Here is a 22,347-nt window from a genome sequence, read left to right on the forward strand (position 1 = left end):
CTGGGGGGAGGGGAAGATTTGGCTGGAAATTTCCTACTAGTATAGCAGAAGCAATATATTTTACCATCTCTTAGTAGTTGAATGGTGGCCAACTTGCTTGGGAATTAAGACATTGGATGGTCCTTCTGGAAGGTCTGCACCCTTGCTGCAGTTACTTCATCACACCAGGTGGTTCTCTTGGGCAGAGTATCTCTCAAGAACACTCAATTCAGGTCCCATTCACAGAGCCCCCAGCAGGCCATGGAAATCTAGCTTCTTTATTAATTCCCTTGCTGGCTCCCAGCTCAGCCTTTCTCCCAATGCCGAATGCTCTAGCCATGACCTTCACCTTTACATTTCCTAGGGATGAGTCTAATAGTCTCTCCTTCTTTGACATCCTCAAGGGCAGAGGTCCATCTCTTACTAGATCTTTTAACACCTTCTCTCTTGGCTTAAGGGTTGGTGTCTGACAATTCTCAGAAAGGAATGTAGCCTCTCTCTTTAGGCCTGGAGGTAGGGAAAACCTGTGCTGGAGAACCAGACTCACTTTCTCCTATCACGTTCTGTGCAGCAGGGCTAGACTAGTGTTTTTCTCTAAGATTTAGGTGTATGGGGCTCCCGTTGCATTGTTCTTGGATACTGAGGCCTCTGCTGATACTCTGAGGCAACCTGATATCCTGATATAACTTTTTGCCCATAATGATTGCTCCCAACTCTTAAGAAAATTATTTTTAAACTGCTTTCAATTTTTCTGACCACATTATTATTTATAAGGAGTAATGTGGGTTTTTGGTGTTATTAAGTAATTATTAAGATAGAAGACCCAAGACTAGTGAAACCCTACTTTGCCCAGGCATTTTACTACCTGTTTGTAAGATAACAAGGCGCTGGAACATGGTAACACACATGGTACCATTTTAAAGCAAAGCTCATCAGCACTTTGATATATATGATTTGCTCTTCTGCCCGAATTTCTTTATGCTGAGATCTGAACTAGAGTACACGGAGCTTCTGTTTGTTTGCCTGAAGTTGTTTGTCTGAAAACCTCAAGGTTTTAATGAAAGCTCACCCACTAGTCCCAGAAGGATTTAAATAGAGAAAAACGAAGAGCAAGAGAATGTATGTTTGCCAATAATGGCTACTGATGAACAGACTCAGGTTCCAGCCAGGGGGATACTGCAATCTTCTGGGCCATGTTTGTGTCAGTCCTTTGCGTCATCTTTTACTCCACAGCTTGTAGACCTTGGGCATCATTTTCTGTTAAGTCCTTCTTCATTGGGTTGGTGTGAAGTCTTTGCATAATTTTGCCACTATTTTCAGTACAAAAATCTTTCAAATTTAGGTTTGTGGCAACTATCTGATCAGTAGAGCCCACATTAGGTCTCCCTTGAGGCCATATATTGCTGCCTTTTATCTCTGTTGCTTCATCCAAGGAAATCTTCAATACTTTATTTTGTATTTTTATCGGTGCATATTTATTTCCTCATCTACTAGATGAGGATAGTATTAGTCCCTATCTTATTTATTTGTTCTAAGGATGAAGTATTGAACTATTCTTGGGTCTTCTATCTTAATAATTACCTAATAATATTAAAACCCCACCTCAGTCCTTATAAATAATAATGTGACCATAAGTTAGTAGAAGTAAGGTCTAAGGAGAGTTTCTGGTACAACCCATGTCTGAGTTCATTATTCTTCTCTTCCTTGGGAAAGATAAAAAAACACTCTTTCAAATTTATTTGGAGTGATTTGGAGATATTAGTAAAAGAAATGTAGAATAAATCTTAGTTAAGTATCATCTTTATAACTATGTTTGAGCCAGGGTTCAGCAAACTATGGCCCACGGGGCAAATCCAGCCCACTGTTTTGTAAATAAAGATTTATTGGAACACAGCCACCTCTTTTCATTTATATGTTACCTAGGAATGCTTTTGCAACACAACAGCATAGTTGAGTAATCACAGCAGAGGTCATGAACCTTAATATTTACTATCGGGTCCTTTACAGAAAAAAAGTTTCTAACTCCAGATCTAGGCATTTGATAGTTTTAGTGAAGTACTAAACAGACTCCTGAAAACCTTTTCTTTCAATGGTGCTTTTGTAAAACACTGTTATTTGCAATACAATGTTATGAACAAGAGATATTTATGTTATGTTTTTTTCCCTTTAGAGATAAAAACAATCAACAGCAGGCCTTTAAAAAGAAGAAGAAAAAGAGGTAAAAAAAAAAAAAAGTGATTAATATACTTTAAATAATTAAGCATCTACATTTTTATTTTTATTTTCTACTCTGTGTTTTGAGTGATCAGTTTCCTTAATTGGCTTTTAGAGCCATAAAAAACACTAGGGTGTTCATCAGCCTTGGTCAGTTTCGACAGCACAACAGGATGGTGAGAACACCCACTTTATTGATTTTAGCCAGTTGATCTGTGAGAGCACAGGTTTCCCTGGGCCTGTGCAGGTCTCCCTGCACTGCACCGATCACTTTTAAGGAAGTTGTGTGTGACTCACATGTTATTATTTAGCTGACCCTTCTCTTGCCCACATAGAGAGCCACCGAATGCCCCACCAAGGGGGACGCTGGGTGGTCCTACAGGACTTGTGTCCTAATTCCTAAACTTCCTTTGATTTTGTGATTTGGGCTTGTCATTTATTATTTTTTGCCTCAATTTGCTGCTCTGAAAATGGGTGGGTGGCAGGCAAATTAAACGGAAGGGACTTCCAGTCCCACCTTAGCTCTAAAAGAATTGATTCTAAAAGGCCCAGGGGCAGTACACCCACCCATCCCAGAGAGAAGCCCCAGCATGTGTCTTTAATGAATCCCCCTCAGTGTTGGCCAGAAGGGCAGGGGCAGGTGCTCCAGCTACTGAAGTTCATTTTAAGACTTTCAACACCTGCTTCAGCAGAATCACAGCCCAGTGCCACCTCCCCCCCGCCCCTGCAAAGGACGTGCAGTTCCTTCCAGAACACCCCACCCTGAGCTTCACAGAGTGAAAGCCACAGAGAAAGCTCACGTGAAGGAGAAGTGAATCAAAGCAGAGAGCAAGGAGGGAAGACAGAGACTGTCCCTGCTACGGCCCCATTGCCACCCTGCTCTCTGTTCCCCCAGGGGGTGCCTCAAATGGGGAAACAAAGCTAAAAGGTGAGGCTTGTTCCTCCATCTGCAGAACTTCAAAACAATGATATGACTAAAAACCGTCCTCAAAACCAGCAGGAGGACGTCACTGTGCAATAGGAAGTCACTGGCCAACAGGTTGGGAATTCAGATCCTTCCACATGAGGACTTTATGTAGGATTTCAGAGGGTGGGAGTGGAGATGACCTTATCTTTATGTATCTAATCTGCCATAAAAGAGAGATCTAGAAATGTAACTAATTCATGGGGAAACTCCCTCCAATACATTTTAAGTTATAAAAGAAGAATCTCAAGATGGGTGAGGAGAAAGAGGGCACCATTGAAGAGGAAGATGATGAAAAATAATAATAATGATGCTTTCTTGCAGTTCCAAGAATTCCCAGAGATAAAAATATGGATTTTCGACCGCTTACACTTCCTGTGACCTGTGGTCAGGCGAAGGGGATTTTGCATAAGGAGAAAATGAAACAAGGTGGATTTCCTGCTCTTCTACACTTTCAACTGGAAACTATCCATGTGGATAATATATTGTTCAGGGGGTAGACACTTGTGTCGGGGTCTCCAAGACCATCCCCATTTTGGTGATTCACTAAGAGGCCACAGAACTCACATATAGTTGAACTCATGGCTATGATCTATTAAATTGACACAAAGCAAAATCAGCAAAGGAAAAAGGCCCATGGGACAAAATCCAAAGGAAACCAGTTGCCAGTTTCAAAGAGTTCCCTCCCAGTAGAGTCACATAGGACACAGTTATTTCTCCAGAAACAAATTATAACACCATGTGTGAAATATCATCTATCAAGGAAGTTGCCCTGAGCCTCATAGTCCAGGGTTCTTGTCAGGAGTTAGTGACATAGGTCCCCTCTGCCTAGCACATGCTACAGTTCCAGACTCCCAGAAGGGAAGCAGGTAGCCAACATAAACCATATTAGAATGGTGGGACCCCTCTCAAAATCCAGGTCCTCGAATGCCAGCCTTGAAAGCAGACATTTCTAAAGATAGCAGTCTCGGGTCTGCTCTATTAGCTCTTTTCAGCACAGCATCCCAGACAGGCTGGAGTAAAGATGGAATTTCCAGACTTTTAAAATTCATAAACATTAGCCTAGAAGGCCGCCTCCTCTTTCCCCCATGGGAAAGGTCCATGCGATGCCCATCCCTCACCTAATACAAGAGCAAGTGCTTCAATATAAGGGTGGGAAATGTACACATTTGAGAAATCCAGCAGCAACTTCAGAGCCCCATTCTCTGTAGCAATTGGAAGGCCTGTGCCAACCAGAGGAGAACAGGATTTAGAATCGGGATTTTTTTTTTTCAAATTTCAGTTATACCAAGAGTGTCTGTTTCATCTGGGCCAAGCTACTCAGTCTCTCTCAATCCTAAACTTCCTCCTGTACAAAATAGGAGTAACAATAAAACTGGCCTCGCTATATTATTCTGAGAAAAAAAATGGAAGGACAGATATAAAATAATTTGCAAATTATAATTGTTAAAGTACAGCGCAAATGTTCATCTGATATGCTTGATTGCCCCCTCCCAGAATATAGTTCTTTAGGTACCAAGTATAAATGTTTGCCCTATGACTACATTGCATATGAGTAACTTAACTTTTCCCACTACATAACATTCCCATAATTACTTTAAACATAAAATAGCCATGAGTCCAAAATATGAGAAATAATTGATCGCCATTAACTGAATGATCAATAAGGTACAAAACAAGGCAGACGTGCGGTGCTGGCAGCTGCCACACAGCCACCTGTGTGCCCTCATCTGTCCCCTCTGAAGTTCAGCCTCTCTATCCTGGGTCTCAGAGAGGGGAAGGGAAAGAATCCTGCTCATTCTTCTTAAGAGCCATTCATTCTTTTTTCTCTTTTGAATGTGGAGAAATGCTTTTTAAAAGTAAATGTTGATAATAATTATTGTCCTTCTCAAAGTTCAAGGAAATGTGTACCCATGGCAGGAAATCCCCTTCTACCCTCACCTTTCAGGTTGCTGTGGGGCCCCTGAGAGGGAACCCAGCTCCTCTGTGTTGCTGATTCTGAGCCCAAAATGGGGGGCCCAGAACCACGTGATGGGAGGCTCAGTTCTGGGATTTTCACAGTCGGGAGCACTGCCTGGCAACAAAGGGAGCTCATCTTGTCTTGGTCTCACAGGAGTGCTCGAGAAGTGTATAGAGACTGAGGATGGGAAGCAGTTCACCCTCAGGGAATTCGAAATTGAAGGAAACCATGAAAAAGCCAAGAACTGGAAGCTGAGCGTGCGCTGTGGTGGCTGGCCCCTGAAGCACCTGATTCAGGTATTCCAATGACAAAGGGCTGCAATCAAGGTAATGGTGTCACAGTTCACCAACTCCAAGCTGTAACAGAATTTCCCAGTTTCAGAATATCATCATAATCCCCCTTGCCCTGGTCACGATGCATATATTATAACTAACATCCCACTCAGGCAATACCTTGACTGGGTTTTATTACAACTTAATCTGTTAGTGCATGGACTCCTATCATTTTGAAGGTAGGACAGTTAATTGTGACCTTGACTCTGCCACCAGAAGTTGCCACTGTGTAATTTGGTCAAAGGAAAGTAATTTAAACTGGGGAAAGGGTTTTAGGCTTTGGGGGCCAATGTTTAAAGTAGCGTAGCTGAACTATGTATCTGAAATAACACACCAGTACGGATGCTTCCTGGATTACAGAATATTTCAACATAATTTCTTTTGATAGCCGTCTGACATTCATCCTTGAAAGAGAATATAAATAAATTGCATTTTTAAATATCTCTCCTCAGATCAGCCCCCTGATGTGGACAAAACAGGCCAGATCTCTAACTGCAGATAAACCTGTGCCTTCTGACTCTATCACATGCCCCAACACAGCCCCTTCTTTGCACCACTCTAATAATACAGAAAAGCTCTTTGCTCAGAAAATATCTGTTGAGATACGTCTAAAGTGACAGGGTCTGTAAGGTCAGTCCCTAACCAGGAGGAAGGCTGCTCGTTGATAACCACAGGACTGCACGCGGAGAGGCGCCCTCAGGAAGAGAGGCAGGGTCTTGGGGGAGGGCAGGTCATTTCTGACTTTGAGGTCGAGGATAGTTTCATGGAAAAGTTTCCACTGAGCCGGATGTTAAAACAAGAATAGTTTTGATAAGTTTGGCAATAGTTCCTACAAAAATGTAGGAACAACACGTTCTACATAAAAAGGATGGCCTGAAAATCCTCCCCACGATATCAAGAAGTTGTGGGTGATGAGGTTTGATACCTGGGCTGGGCTAATTGTACAGGTCTTGAGGCCAGAGGAAGGAGAGTGAACCCTTCCTTTAATCATGGGAGGTTTGTGTTAGGGACTGACATAGTTGAAATAGTGCTTCAGAAGTATTAATCACATCAGAGAATGCGACATGGGTTGGAGGGTGGAAAGCTTGAAGCCATGGGAACCTCAAATGACCTTCACCACCTTTCTGACTGATACCTTCCCACTCAACCTGCCAAGCGCAAACAGCACATTCTCTGAAGTCCTTTAAACTCACTCTATTTGTTTCCTATTGCTGCTGTAACAACTTTCCATAAACTTAAGGCTTAAAACAATACAAATCTGTTAGCTCACAGTTCTGGAGGACAGAAGTCTGAAATCAGTTTCACTGCTCTCAAGTCAAGGTGTCAGCAGGGAGCATTCCAGGGAATGAAATCTGTACCTTGCCTTTTTCGGTTTCTAGAAGCCACCTGCACTCCTTGGCTCATGGCCCCTTCACTACAACCTCGTGTTCTGTCACCACATCTCCTACTATTCACTCTGATCCTTCCCCCTTTATAAGGACCCTTGTAATTACACTGGCCCCACTCAGATAATCAGAATAATCTTCCCATTTCAAGTCTTTAATTACATCTGTAAAGTCCCTTTTACCACGTAAATTAACATATTCACAGGTCTGAGGCTTAGGACAGAAACATCTTTGGGGGCCATTATTCAGCCTACCCTACTCTCCCACCTCTGGAATCCAAAATACTCTGAAAGCACAGTTTGCACTTTATTGTCCTTACCCATCACATGCCAGCTTTTCCCACTTGTCTTCCCAATGGCCTGGACACCATTGCGTCCAATGTCACTGGTGGGGCCTGACACCAGTCAGTCACTCACCAAATATGTGCCCCCGGAGTAGCTATAGTATATGAAGTATAAGACACAAGCTAGAGGGGTCCTAGGGGAAACGGAAAGGAAGTGCGGGTGTAGACGAGATTGTAGAGGAATGCTTGGCAAGAGTTTATAAGGAGAACAGAGAGAGGGTGCAATTGTTTTTTGTTTGGTTTGGCTTGGTTTGGTTAGTTTGGTTACATACAATATATATGTTTGAGAGGGAACAGTTTTTAAAGCTGACTTTAAAGCTGAGTCTGGATAACAGAGTGCAACTTGTTACAGATTTGGATTGGGAGGTTATTGTCCATGAAGACACCTCTTGAGTGTGTGTTGTTAACAATGGGACATATCTGGAAGGCAGTTGGAAATACCAAGGTCAAAAAAGTAAAAAAAGGGCAAAAGTACAAAGTCGAGGACCCATCATAATATTAATCTCACTTCTCTTTCAGAAAGGATTTCTATCAAACCCACCAAGAACAAGAAAAACGGTAATTATCACATGACCTACTCTCATCTATCATATTGTTGATTTTTTCATCTCTCTGGCCTTATTTGATACTTTCTAAATTAACCAATTCTAATAAAACTTGATTTTATAATATGGTACTTTTAAACTTGCTGCTTTCAAACATTACAGTATGGAAGGCCAGGACTTCTTTGAGCACGAAAATATTTGAGATAGAGGTAAGAATAATCCTTTAAATAGATAATAAGACAGAACTGACACTGTATGTTTATTTTAGAAAAAGACAAGACGAGGCAGCCGGTTGGCTCAGTAGGTTAGAACACAGTGCTCATAACACCAACGTCACTGGTTCGATTCCCACATGGGCCAGTGAGCTGCGCCCTCAACAACTAGATTGAAAACAATGTCTTCACTTGGAGCTGAGCTGTGCCCTCCACAACTAGATTGAAAACAACAACTTCACTTGGAGCTGATGGGTCCTGGAAAAACACACTGTTCCCTAATATTCCCCAATAAAAATTTTAAAAAATAATAATTAAAAAAATATATATATATATATATATATTTTATATATATATATATATATTAAATATATATATATTTTAAATATATATATATTTTAAATATATATATATGATTTTAAAAAAAGATAAGAATGCCATAATGTCTTAAAATTGAACATAAAAGATGGGGCTTAAGTTGGAATTGCATGATTTTGAAAGGCACAAAACACTGCACTTAATGACTATTATCTTTGCAACACTATTTTTTCCTTGGTTTTTCTGGGTTTGAGCTTTAATGAAATAAGAATGAAGCAAGTTTCCCCAGAAATGTCTCATGGTCACTCTAGCTGACCTAATGTAGGGGAGAATTCCCCATTGGAATGGATATATAGCCATATGTCACCTGCTGCAGCAAACAACCAAAATCACATTCTCTCCCCTTCTTTTGTATCTTTCCTCTCCCTCACATGCACACATTCACATGAAGTCCTTCTCCAAGGGCTCTGTCTTCAAGGGAAATTGTATTTCCTTTATGGAGATGACATTTAGAGAATAGAGTGATTGGGAGGCAGGTGCATCCTGAGAGGGAGGCTGTGGACCTGGAAAAGCTTTTCCTTTGTCGAGAGGCCCTTTGGCTCCACCCAAGGGGCTTTGCAGACTTCAGTTCCATCTATGAAGATGAATTCTCTTTCTTTTAGAGAATTTCTTTTAGAGAAAATAGATGAATTCTATTTTCTTTGAAGTAGTACATGGAGTTCATCGACCACTGATTGTCATGCTGTGTGAATTCCAGAGAAAGCAGTCAGATAGTTGATGCCTTCCATAGTTTCTCCAAGACTGGGTGTGAGAGAGAACCTGTGAGGTGAAGAAAGGAGAGGGAAGAGCTGCCATTCTCCTTACCTTTGACAGAGATGACCTTGACTATCTCTGCCATACCAGAAAGTTGCAGTCTTCACAAAGTTGGTTTCTGGGGCTACATGCTCCACTGAATTTATGCGAGAAATTCAGTATAGGTTATGTATCCACTGGGTTTTCTGGAGAAAGAGACATTATTTGATCTGTTAAGACCAAACATCTCTACCCAGTCCTAGGAAGTCAAGAGTAACTCAATCTGGGTTAATCAATTGAGTTGGCCATTTCTCATCCCTCATCACAGGCATCCTCGTTTGGTTCCCTCTGGGCTTACAGCTCTAACGTATGACCACCGCACTTCTCAGAGGGTTTTCCCAGAGGCTCTCTGCCTTCTCCAGTCCCCTGGCTTCTGTCACTTATGTCACTCTTTTTGTTTTCCCCCTTCAACCGCCTCCCCCACATTGTTTCTCAATCTAGTTGTGTAGGACACAGCTCCCTGGCCCATGCTGGTGTTATGAGCCTTGCGCTCCCCCCAGCTGAGGTGGTCGGCTGCTCACAGCAGCTCACAGAGGCTCTCAGCTGCCAGCCACTCGCAATGGCTGCCAGCCACTCATGGTGGCCGCCGGCCACTCATGGCAGCACTTGTGTCACTCTTAGCACCAAATGGCAGGTGGTGCTGTTGGCAGCTTCCTTGCTCATAAGTTTCCTATTAAACCCACTAGTAATGACTGAAGTGTTCCAACATAGTAAGATATAAAACTCCACGCTGATCATTTACTGGCTGATAAGAAACCTCTCTCCAAGTGACAACAGTATTCATTTGTTCGTGCACTTATATATCCATTAAGCAAATAACTGGAGCAACTACTCAGAGTCAAGAGATATGTTTGTCCAATGGCAAGGAGGCCAAAACAACAAACCTAAAGGATTGTTTCAACTTCATTGTATAACATGGGAGAATAATGAATGGAGTGGGGTAGGGGTCCTAAGCCCTCAGAGAGGCACGGAGTGAGATGGCCACCTCTCAGTCATTATGTCTTAGATCACACAGAGTTGTTTGTCTGTGGCGTCTCTGCTTGGGCTACAGGTAAAAGCTGAGGCAATCATTGTTCCAGACTAGAAGGAGGCCAGATCATTCATAGATACCCAAGGTCAATGCAAGTACTTGGGATTCTGGAGAAAGTGGAGAGGTGCTTATCTTCAGGAAGAAGAGATGCAGCACTGTAGCGTTTTACCCATTTTAGCTTTAGGGCTATGCCCCAGGAGAGCTGCAGAAAGTGACGGAGTTCACAGGGACACTTGCATGGCATCCAGAAATCTGGGCCCTGTGGTCACTAGGAACTGTGGGTGAGGAGTCCTCAGCCTGATTCTCGCATTGCAGCTCCAATGCCATCTGCAGAAACCAACACCATACTCCCTCCCTACATGGCATCACAAAAGCCTTCCCTGGGTCTGAGAACCAGAGAACAGAACTTGCTTTGGGCCAAACTATCACCGACACATAGTTTAATGGTTTCTTAAATTCTCCGGTTAGATATATAGACCCATAAAAGCAGATATGAAACACAGGCATGAATTCTTTACATAAAGAATTCTGCTCTACTCTGTGGTTAATGAAAACTCATATTAATGTTGTCATTCAATCTTTCTCTCTTTTCTATAGATAACACCAGAGTTTCACAGTGATGACTTTATTGACCCTTATGTAAGTATTAACTCCTACCTGTAACTCCAGAACAATCCAGGCCTTTTCCCTCAGTACATTATCTGTGTCATTGATGCATTTCCCTGAAGCATTCTCACACTCAGTCAGAGCATGTGTCTGTGTGATAAGCAGGAAACAGCAGACACATCACCCACACCAGGTAGATGGTTCTGGGGTTGGGTGCCTCAGTGTGGAAGCATCCTTTCCATTTGGAAGGGAAAGCAAAACCTGCCCATTGCCTCATTTCCCCTCAAAAGTGAGCATAGGAAGCAGAGGTCTGGAGCACTGAGGTCTCTAGAGCTGAGACTTGAGGTGGTAATGGGCAGGGCCAGCCTGCAGATTAGGAGTAAGGAGCAAACCTGAGAGGATAGCCGCATTTTAAATGAGGCAGCAGGGAAGGAAAGGAAAGCCCAAACATCCACTCCAAGGTGCAGGCAGAGCTAAGATGGTTTTATGTGCCAGCCGGAAGGAACAGACCCGCCAAGCTGGCGAGTTCTCAGTGTGGGCTCTGTCATGAGTCCTGCAGAGAAATGCGCTCAGGGCAAGTGGGTCCCTTATGGCACCCCTGTAGCCCATTCCAACTTCATTGTTTAAGATAGGAGCATAACTAATGAGGTGGGTGGGGCATCCTAGGCCACTTAGAGAGGTAGGCAGTGACATGGCCACCTCTCAGGTCATCATGACTTGGATCACACTGGGTGGTCTGTCTATGGCCTCTCTGCCCTGGGCTGGAGGTAAAAGCTGAGGTAGTCACTGTTCTTATTAGAAGGAGGCCAAGTCATTCCACAGATGCCCAAGGTTCAGGAACCTTCACCTAACAGCCTGAAAAGAGTGGTCAGCATCCATGAGTCTCACTGTTATGACAAAAAGGAAAAATAGTTACATGGCCCCATACCAGGGCAACCCAGGTCCATGTGGGGATGTGCCCACGGATGTCCCGAACAGGCCATTGCACAAGTTTTCCTACTGAAAGAGAGCACGTGGGCAAGAGACATCTTGCAGCTTTGAATTTCCTCATATATGTGACTTTGGGGTCTCTTCTTATATTGAATTTATAAATGAAGAAAATTTACTAATTGAATATATCCCAATTCACCTGACCTCATTGGGCCCAGGGATGATATTCTGACTGCTATGATTTGTAACACAAATGGCAGGCCATTTTTCTTTGGCTAATAAGATAGTGTTATGATTAGGTGCTCAATATCCTTGTAGCAGCAGACCTCACAGAAGCACTGAGAATGAGTCGACATATTTAAAAATTGAGATTGGCAAGACGGGTGATGGATTTGGATATCTGAATGGGGAGATGCACTTCGAGGCTCCTGGGTGAATGATGGGGTGCTTGGTGAGAAGGAGAGCACTAAAGGGGGAGCAGATTGGAGACAGGAAGATAAGGAATAGGGTTGGGACAGGATGGGTTTTAGACACAATGAAAGACATCTAAGTGGAGATGATGGAAGGTAGGTTGTGGATGTTTGGAGGCTGGAAAAGAGACCAGAGACACAGGTCTTAAAGTCTGGGGATAAATGTGGTGGGCGTGGTCATGAGAGTAGCTGTGGTCAACCAGGTGAAAGGAGCAGGGGAGGTAAGACAGAGCCCCAAGGAATTCCAACGTTCTAAGTGAGGAAACTGAATAGAATGAGGCCAATGTTAGGAAGAAATTCCAAAAGAGTAGAGTGTCACAAAACAAAGCATAGTATTTCTAGAAGGAAGAAGGGGCACTCCCTGTCACCTCCCACTTCCTCACCACCCATCTATCTGTCACTGGGTGGGCCAGTCCCCAATTTTGTACCTAGATTGTCACATGAGCATGTGAATTCCTCCTTTTTTTTTTTTTTTTTTTTTTTGCTTGAATCACCTTACCTCTTTATTTCATGGCTTTGTGAGACTATTACTGTTATAATTCTTTTAAAGACATTGTTTAAATATTTTTTAATATCAAATTTATCAAAAGTCAGAAGTGATATCTTTACAGTATGATAACTGTACTCACTAAGCACTAAATATCTGCCGGCAGTTGTACTAGGACTTTGCATGTGTTATCTTGTTGAATACTTGCAACAACACTCGGAGAAAATTCATGTCAATATTCCCATTTTAAACATGAAGGAGCTGATGTGAGGAGACATTAAGTAACAACAAGGCTGAGAGTGGAGAAATCAGTATTTAAACCAAAGCCATCTGTTTTCACAGTCTATTGTACTGGCTTAGAGATACCCTTTATTGCAGGATGGAAGGTTCCCAGAAGCTGCCGAATAACACTCATTTTCCATCACTGACTCGGAATTAACACTACTTATGAGGAGACAGGGAAATGAACTCTTTTGTAGAAACTCATGTACCCAGCTAAATAGCTCTTGCTATGAAAGAGGAGAAAGAAATCAGATTTAGAAACAACTAGAAGTCTGTGCCCCTGGCTAATAGAATAAATATTTATTGTATCTCCCATATATAACTTTATCTTCATCTTGCCTTCCTAGTAAAGCATCTATATTGATGAACTTGTCTGGTATACAACTTGGTATAAATCACCTCCTTCTAACCCATAGTGTGAACAGAATATTTTCATCTGGGTGTAGAGCTGTCACCCATTGGATGGAAAGTTTCCCCACCACACAGTTCTCCTCAAATTGCTCTCTTTCTGCTCAGGTGGTCCCAGGAGAGGAGCCAAATATTTCTGGGCATTTCTCCATCACAGACACACAAGTCTCATGCATAGACATGTTAGTATGTAGGGATCCACATGTTATTGCCATATAAATTGTCACCAAAAGAAAAAATGTGATTTCCCTTGCCCACCAATGGGCTCATTCCTTGACCAATTCTTATTTTGGTTTATAAATTTTATCTTTTTTTAAAAAAAAATATTTTATTGGGGACTTTATTGGGGAACAGTATGTACTTTCAGGACTTTTCCAAGTCTAGTTGTTGTCCTTTCAATCTTAGTTGTGGAGAACACAGCTCAGCTCCAGGTCCAGTCGCCATTGTTAGTTGCAGGGGCACAGCCCACCATCCCTTGCAAGCCCGCGCTCCAACCACCTGAGCCATCTGGCCACCCAGGAGCTGAGCGGCAGCTCATTGACTTCATTCTAGTTGCAGAGGGCAGCTCGCTGGACCATGTTGGAATCGAACCTGTAGCCCCGTTGCCCAGAGCTAGCACTCTAACCAACTGAGCCACCCATCTGTCCCTATAAATTCTATCATTTTTAATATGTGTTTTTTCATTCCACAATACTCAGATGCAAAAACACTGTCAAATTTTTAACTTCACTAAATGAAATTAATCTGGCTGAAAGACCCACATATTAAGATTGGTGGAAAATACAGCCTCAATCAATTTTGTGGGCTCCTCCATCGTCCTCATATGGAACAAAGGGCCAAGTCATCCATGCACCCAGTGGTTGCCATTACCACCCTCCCTGGCCATTCAGAGATGGCACCTCCACATTGACATACCAAGCTGAGTCATGGGGCATCTTCCCCAGGCTACCAGAGCCAAAGAGCTCCATCCTCCCTGGCATCCACCTGGTCATCTGTGCCCAGAATCTTTCCAACCTAGGAGTACTGTCACAGGCCCAAGGGTCCTCCAGGCACAGAATCCATAGTGCAGGAATTCCTTCCAAGGCCTTTCAACTCATGGGGAACTTATGGCTGAGAAAATGGGGTGCAGTGACATCTCAGAAGTTTATTCCATCATACATCATACAAAATTCTCAATAAATCACTCTTTGATGAGTCCATTTTGATGATGCAATGTAGACAACCAGATAAGACTGTATTCCTGAGCCAGATTTTGCCAGCAGAATAATAAATTGCTCAGATTATCTTTAATTCATCCTTCTTTTATTGTTGTTGCTCACCTTTCAATGTCAGAATTTCTGTCTTTATAAGGAAAACTTTCCTGATCTAACACACAGCCACTTCCTCCTCAACTTCCTCCCCCAGTGCAGACCAGAATGCCTTCTGAAATCTCTGCTCAATGTTGTTCCTTAATATTTTGAGGGCAGAAATTTCCTGTCACCGTGGTACAAGCAAAGGCTGTGTGTTCTCGAGTCCCTTCCAGGGTCTCACTAATCCCAGTGGTGTCTACCTTGTCTCCCCTTCTAGCCACAAAACTCAAATACATGTGAGGTGTGCCGTGGAGGAGGAAAGCTGTTCTGCTGTGACAGTTGCTCAAGGTCCTTTCATGAGGAATGCCACATCCAGCCTATAGATGCTGACAGGTTAGTGAGACCCAGCCCCCTCTTGCCCTTCCTTCTTGTGGTACAGCGCCTCCCACCATACGCTCAGTCTGCAAAGTTTGTCTCTGGTTTCATGTGTCTTGATGAAGAGGGAACAGGGTCCTTAAGTATCAGGATCCAGAAATATGACCCAGAACTACTTATCGGTGCCAGCAGCAATAGATTAATGGGAAACAAAACCCTTCATGTGGTTATTAGGTGTATTAGGAAGCAGTGTCACCACCACCTCCCACACTTGGTTCCCAGACCCATATACTTTGATGGGGTGATGACATCATACATTAGCTGCCGGTGTATAGCATAGACCACCTGCCATGGGAACATCACAAAGCTGGCAAATCTGGGACTGTGATGAGCCTTCAGAAAGCCATTCCAGCAGTCTATCAAGTCAGCTGACCCCGGCTCACAGGGGCATGATAAGACCCATAAATTCTGAGGATGTGAGCCCACTGCCGCATTTCCTTTGCTGTATAACGTATCGTTGGTCAGAGGAGATGGTATGCAGGCTAACGTGGAGATTGACAAGGCAATTTTGTAACAAGTGAGTGCTGTAGGCAGTGAATGATGTCTACCAGGAATGTGTGTATGCCTAGGAGGACAGAGCATTGCCCTCCATCATGGAAAGAATCTAATGCAACCCACCTGCTCTCAGGTACCTCCCAGGGGCTGGTGCCACCCTGAGGATTCAACGTAAACCTCTGCAGTTGGGCAATCTACAGAGGCAGAAGATGGATTTGCTTTTTTGTTGAGTCCACATGCATATAGTCCGCACCCCTGCACCACGGGTACTTTGTAATGGGCCTCTTTCTTTTTCAATTACAGTTGGCAGACAATATCATATTAGTTTCAGGTGTACACCACAGTGATTAGACATTCATATAACTTGCCAAGAGATCACCGTGATAAGCCTAGTACCCATCTGACACCATACATAGTTATCGCAATATTATTGACTATATTCCCTGTGCTGTACTTCACATCCCTGTGACTGTTTTTATAACTGGCAACCTGCACATCTTAATCTGTAACGGGCCTCTTGAGCAAGCACGACGGTGGCCCAGGAGAGAGGCTAAATGGCATCTCTAAGATGAACCATGGTATCAACCTGCTTATTGAGAGCCTCCCAGCTCGAGAGCCTGGTAGACAGGAGTGAAGAATGACTCTAGGGACAAATGGAAGATATCTGACACTCTGTTGGTAGATTTCTTTCTAAGAAGTCTCCGCAGCACAGATTCTGGGTATAGATATGGCAATTCCAGAGGAGAGGATGCCTATGGCTTGTGCTGTGTGCTTATTCAGCAAAGTTGAGAGACAGGAGCTGGTTTCCTGACTTTTCCTGTAGCCAGATAGCTCGTCAAGGCCTAAGACCCCAGTGCTTACGGCACTGATTTCTCACTCTTGACTCTGGCAGCCCGGGCTCATTACCACGCTCACAGTGGCTTCCACCCAGGGGAACCCTAAGTTTTGAGGTGACTGAGAGTCCATCACCCACCAGGGCACCTCACTCAACAGACTGTCAACCCTGAAACCACTACTAATGGGAGGGGTGTCCTTGTTAATTGAGCCCAAACGGGGCTCTAGTGCAGAGGGGCCTCCAAGAGAGAAGTTGGATACAAGGTGGAAATCATTAGTCATTCTTGAACAGAAGACTTCAGCAGCTGTAACAACAGTGGCTGCTTCACAGAGAACCTGCCCTTGCTCACTTGACGTCTTTCCTCTCAGGGACCCATGGAGTTGCATCTTCTGCTGTATAACGACCATTCAGAAAAGTTATCCAAAAAGTCATCCATGTCACCAGGAGTCTGAGGTGCTGGAGAGGCCGATGACGTCTGAGGAGCAGTTAGTGAGTTGAAGCGTGAACCCTGAAGCCTCCTCCTTTCTATTTAGTTGAGAGAAGAAGCACAGTCTTGCTGGGGGCTGGCGGAATGGTACCCAAAGGCGAGCTGCTGTCTCTTGCTTGTTTTGATCACATGACCTAACACAAAAAATTTGCATTCCAAAGGAAATCCCCACTCTGTGTTTCTTTCAGAGTCCACAGGTTTGGGACTTGTGGGAGTTGTGTGTTTTGTCTGAGCAGGCTTAAGAGCTCGTTCTCTCCAAGTTGCTTTTCACTTAAGATCTCCTCTACCTTTTGCAGAAATGTGAGTTCCTCCTCTTGAAGGTCTACTGCTGTTCACAAAGCCCCTTTTTTGCTTCGGAACCGTATTATGTAAGTAACAGCAACACAACCCCAAACTGGCATTTATCCAATTTGTGATATGAATCCAATGGGTACACGAGGCCATTATCTTTGCCTTGTTGAAGGATGTCTTTGTCAGCTTCATCAGTCCTTAGCAGCTTAAGCTGTTATGACAAAGTACCACAGACTGTGTGGCTTCAACAACAGAGATTTATTTCTCACAGTTCTGGAGGTTGGAAGTCTGAAATCTGGGTGCCAGGATGGTCAGATTCTGGTGAGAGCCCTCTGCCAGGTTGCAGACTGCCAACTTTGCATCGTGTTCTCACAAGGGGGAAACAGAGGGAGAGAGCTCTCTGGGGTCCCCTTAAGGAGGCACTAATTCCATCAAGAGCACTCCACCCTCATGACCCAATCACTTCCCAAAGGCCCCACCTCCTAACATGGTCACATTGGAGGTTAGAGTTTCAACATACAAATGAGTTGGGGGGCAGGGGCGGACACAAACACTCAGACCACAGCAGGGAGCATCTACAGAAGGTCGACTTGGAACCATGTTAACAGCCGGTCCTTTGGCACTTTTGTCAACAGAGTAAAGTGCCATCTTGGAGACTGAAGTCCATGTGGTTGAACAAAATCAAGGAAAAGCTGATTATGAAGTTGTACCCCCAAGTGAAGGGGTTCATAAGGGACATGCGCCTCATCTTTCAGAACCACAGGGTATATTACCAGGTAACTGGCATTCCCTGCACCTCTTTTTCTTTCAATTAAGTCACTCTGCCTTTCATCTTCTTGTATCAGGAAAATGTAACAACTTCGTCTCATCACGCAGCAAGGCCACACAAGTGAAAATTCTGGAAGGGTTCTAAAAACCCTGTGGTCTACAGAGAGGAAAATAACAACACACCAGAGGTGTCACTGCAAATAGTATCCTAGGACCTCAGAGTTGACTCACTTCTAGATAATCGGTTTTCTCCCACAGAGAACGGTAGACTGCAGACCTAGTCCATTTCACAGGAAACAGAAGTGCATTTTAAAGGCAAACAGTGATTCTCTTCTCTAAAGGAGAATACCAAATCAAATTTCTCAAATTTTAAATTTTTGGATTTCTTTACATCGGCCTTCTCTAGTGCTATATCAGAAAGTTAACAAGTATTGCCTCAAGGGGTGAGAATGAAGGGAAAAGGAAGGCACTGTGAATTTATCACAAACATTTCCATATTATCCTGCTGTTACAAGTACTATGTGCTGTGTTCAAAACTCAAATATCTAGAATTCTTTCGAATTAAATCAATCAGTCAATTTCCGATGAAGAATTAGACTACAGTATAGTATTCTTTTTGCTTCTCTGTCTGCCAGATAAAGAGAAATGATCAAGCTCTCAGGAAACATGAGTTATTCTTAACTGGATCAAGTCTCACTTGACATTCGGGGAAGCCTAAAGTAAAGATCCGGATTATCTGAAACTTTGGGAGTCTAAGCTCAATAATAGCAATGGCTATTATTCTTTTTGTCTTTACTTTTTCAGAACAAGAAATTCATCAGTCTGGGACTTCAACTAGAGGACAAATTTGAGAAAAATTTCCAAGACATTTTTGCAATTCAGGCAACCAGCAAGAGCAGTTCTCAGTGTGAGCCCAGTGCTGTGTAAAATGTTGTCCGTTTCCATTTCACCCGTCAGAGCCTCCGAGAGCACATGAGAGAGAACAGGCCAGGTCCTACTGAGTCTTCTGTCTGTGCAAACAGCATTGTATCGTACTTCTTTTACAAACTTTTTTTGGTTGCCATATCTGCTCATTTATTTTTCTAAATAAAATTTAAAATTGCCATGTCAAGTTCCCTTATTGAATAATTTGGAGTGAAATTTACAATAGAAGATATTAAGTCTTTCTATAAGGGATCATATTATATGCTTCCATTTATTTGAATCATGTAGGTTCTTAAGTAAAGGTTTCTTTTCTCCCCCCCAACCCCCACCCCACATAGAACGAATTCATTTCTTTCCTTTTGTTTTACTCTCGGTATTTTATACTTTTCCTTGTCATTGTGATCTTTTTTCCCATTATATCTTATTATTGATTGCTGCTGGATATAGAAAGCTACTGTTGTTTATATATTTTGGTAAAGCTACTATTACTTATATATTTTGGTCACTGATAAGTGTACTGAATACAGGATAGCATCTTTTTTGCCTTTTGCCCCATGGCATCAGGAAGCATACCATTTCCAAATTTCAATTCATAAAATTACAATTGGTACAGCTGATGGAAGCGTTTCTCACTTAGGAACCTCTGACAATTCTTGATTCCCTTGGGGAATGGCTCTGTCATGGCTTCCTGATGACCTTGCATGTCTCCACATAGCCCCCCTCGGCAAGACTTCACTGCAGCTGGTCTGATTTAAGTCTTGGCAGAATGCCCTATGATTCTTCCAGAACAAGAGAGCATGGCAGGCTTGTGAGGTGCTGCTACAAGGCCATTTCCCACTCATTCTCTCCTCGAATTCCAAGTTCTCAGGAGGTCTGAGGCCTTCTGTCTCTTTTTTGAGGGTGCAGCTGTAGGCTATAAAACTGCTTAGCTGCCATATAAATGCCCACCGTCACTCGTGTTGAGCCATATGTCATCCACATCCCCTTTGGTTTTTGTACAGTCCTATGGGATAGAGGATGTGGGAAGCTGGCACCTTTGCTCTTGTTGCTTTTGTTGTCTGTGTAAGTAATAAACTGTCTGAATAGCAAAAGGGTGCATCATCTCATATCAGCCAAATCTGTCAGCCCAGCTGGACAGGTTCCCAGGCCCAATATATTCTGGTTATAAGAAAAAACAGTACCATATACATATTGGTAGCTGGTTCAGAGCACATACTACAGGGATGTACCTCAACCTCAGAATTGTCTCCAGCTGGCTCCAAAGTGAGTCTCCTGTTGATGGACATTTGGCATCTTCCTGATCTGGGCCACTTCTCGGTGCTGAGATAGAGGCTTCCTAGGGCTCTGCTCTATCACTCACTTCCAGAGAGTCATCTCTCCTGACCTCTCAACAGAGAAATGAAATCCCTTTGAGGTCGTAGTGGGTGCACAAGGAGCCAACACAAAAGGAAATCACGTAATAAGGTGTCAGGATGACCTGGGGAACTCCAGGAACTCTGGGTGGGAGTCTGCCGACCTGAGGTCATTGGGGTGTGCCTCCCAGAAGCATTTCACCTACAGAGGTCAATGTTGCTGCAGCCCTATTGTCAGAGATTGAGAAAATGTCACTCAAATTGGTAATTCTGCTTGGTCTCACTTTCCAGGTTTCTATACCTCATTGCCACTGCTTCGTACTTTTCCTATTTGTCTCTACACATCTCTTCTGACTCTTATCTTCCAGGGTAATTTTGGAAGATAAGTGTTGAAGATGGCATTGCCGTCTGCATCCTAGTTCTCTGAATGATTGTGTGGGCACAGCCCACTCTCCTCTCCCAATACGCCTCTCTTACTCATGGCCTGTACCGTAGATCATTCCCACAATCGAGAAACTTCTCCTTTAGCTATTATAAATGTCCAGATAACACAGTCTACTCTAAGTAATTAAAAAAGATAAACTGGACTCTTTAAAGTTCATCTTACTTGTGAATGATCTAGCAAACAATTGGATTTAATATTTTGTAGAAAAAATGATTTAAAGATTCATTTTTATGCCAAGAGTTCTTATTTGGACATATCTCTTTTCCCAACACGTATGTCCAGAATAGAAGTGTTCCTAATAAGAGGAAACAGTAATTTGCACATTAAAAAAAGGCCTTTTTTCCAAGTCAAGTTGTTGTCCTTTCAATCTTAGTTGTGGAGGGTGCCGTTCAGCTTCAAGTTGTTGTCCTTTCAGTCTTAGTTGTGGAGGGTGCAGCTCAGCTCCTGGTCCAGTTGCCGTTTCTAGTTGCAGGGGCACAGCCCACCATCCCTTGCGGAAGTCGAACCGGCAACCTTGTGGTTGAGAGGACACACTCCAACCAACTGAGCCATCCGGGAGCTCAGCGGCAGCTCAGCTCAAGATGCTGTGTTCAATCTTAGTTGCAGGGGGCAGAGCCCACAATCCCTTGCAGGACTCGAGGAATCGAACTGGCAACCTTGTGGTTGGGAGCCCACTGGCCCATATGGGAATCGAACCGGCAGCCTTCGGAGTGAGGAGCATGGAGCTTCTAACCGCCTGAGCCACCGGGCCGGCCCAAAAGTGGTAAATCTTGACATTTCACACAATTCAGTCAGGATTCAGATGTGTTGGTTATCATTTCTCTCTTTACCTTTCTCAAGAGAATAGACAGCTATGGGACTGACTTCTAGGAATTAAGGATGGTAATTCTAGCTCTGTCTTTAATTCTCTATTTGGCATTGTGAAAAGAGAAGAAGGGAGGAGAATCTTAAACACTTATGTGTTTTGGTTTCCTCATGTATAAAACAGGGATGTCAACCTTTACACTGTTTTATATCTCATGATTGTTGCAAAGTTAAAATGAGATTTTCTTTTTCAAAGTTCTTTAATAAACTACTACATATTCAGTGACATTAAGAAAGTAGAAATTAGCTCAGTCTGAGAAAGGAAAAATCTGCCCTGCCATTCATGAGGCTGGAATAACAGATATGGGGAGAACCAGATGCAAAGTTAATAGGAGACAATATTTCTCCTAAGAACTTGCTGCAGCTGTAAAGTGTCATAAGAACCCTCCTTTGAATGACCACTGCTTTCTTACTCACAGAGGAACTTTGTTATCAAAAGTCACACACACTATCAGAAACTTGCTGTTTGAAATCATATCAGTAAGAATAAAGCATCTCACCCTTGCTTGGAAGAGTCTAAGTAATTCTGATAAAAATATGTAATCTTGATATTTAATCCAGGTGCAGAGTTTCCAGTAAGGGATTTTTTTTAACACAAGCGTCCACATTTTCCTAACTTTGCAGTTTCCTAGCAAACAGGACCCTGGGTTCACTTCGCAATCCAGACCTGACCTTGACCTCTTTACACAGCTCTGGCTTGCTCTGAACCTATCTGTGGGGACAGAACCCCAAAAAGCAGTTTCCAGGCTCTCGGCCTCACATAGACAGGTGCTGGCTCAGGTAGTAAATGGCCATCAATTGTGATGGGATGGCCATCAGCTGTGGCTAGTTGGCCGTCAGCTGTA

At 43.2% G+C, this 22,347-nt stretch overlaps 1 protein-coding gene across 1 annotated transcript in view; it reads left to right on the forward strand.

Moving 5' to 3' along the window:
* The window catches only part of SP100 (SP100 nuclear body protein), a 70,423-nt gene extending 51,401 nt beyond the window's left edge, over window positions 1-19,022 (forward strand). Inside the window, exons 19-28 of the mRNA XM_074314727.2 lie at window positions 2,150-2,197; window positions 3,482-3,586; window positions 5,271-5,413; window positions 7,697-7,735; window positions 10,732-10,773; window positions 14,884-14,999; window positions 16,740-16,860; window positions 17,155-17,226; window positions 17,785-17,925; window positions 18,722-19,022. Of these exons, the coding sequence (XP_074170828.2) occupies window positions 2,150-2,197; window positions 3,482-3,586; window positions 5,271-5,413; window positions 7,697-7,735; window positions 10,732-10,773; window positions 14,884-14,999; window positions 16,740-16,860; window positions 17,155-17,226; window positions 17,785-17,925; window positions 18,722-18,844 (950 nt within the window). The 3' untranslated portion in view covers window positions 18,845-19,022. The remainder of the gene's footprint in view (window positions 1-2,149; window positions 2,198-3,481; window positions 3,587-5,270; window positions 5,414-7,696; window positions 7,736-10,731; window positions 10,774-14,883; window positions 15,000-16,739; window positions 16,861-17,154; window positions 17,227-17,784; window positions 17,926-18,721) is intronic.
* Window positions 19,023-22,347: the final 3,325 nt, after the last annotated feature.

Source organism: Rhinolophus sinicus, chromosome 17 (genome assembly GCF_057876585.1).
Source record: "Rhinolophus sinicus isolate RSI-liver-muscle chromosome 17, RSI-T2T, whole genome shotgun sequence".
Lineage (NCBI taxonomy): Eukaryota > Metazoa > Chordata > Mammalia > Chiroptera > Rhinolophidae > Rhinolophus > Rhinolophus sinicus.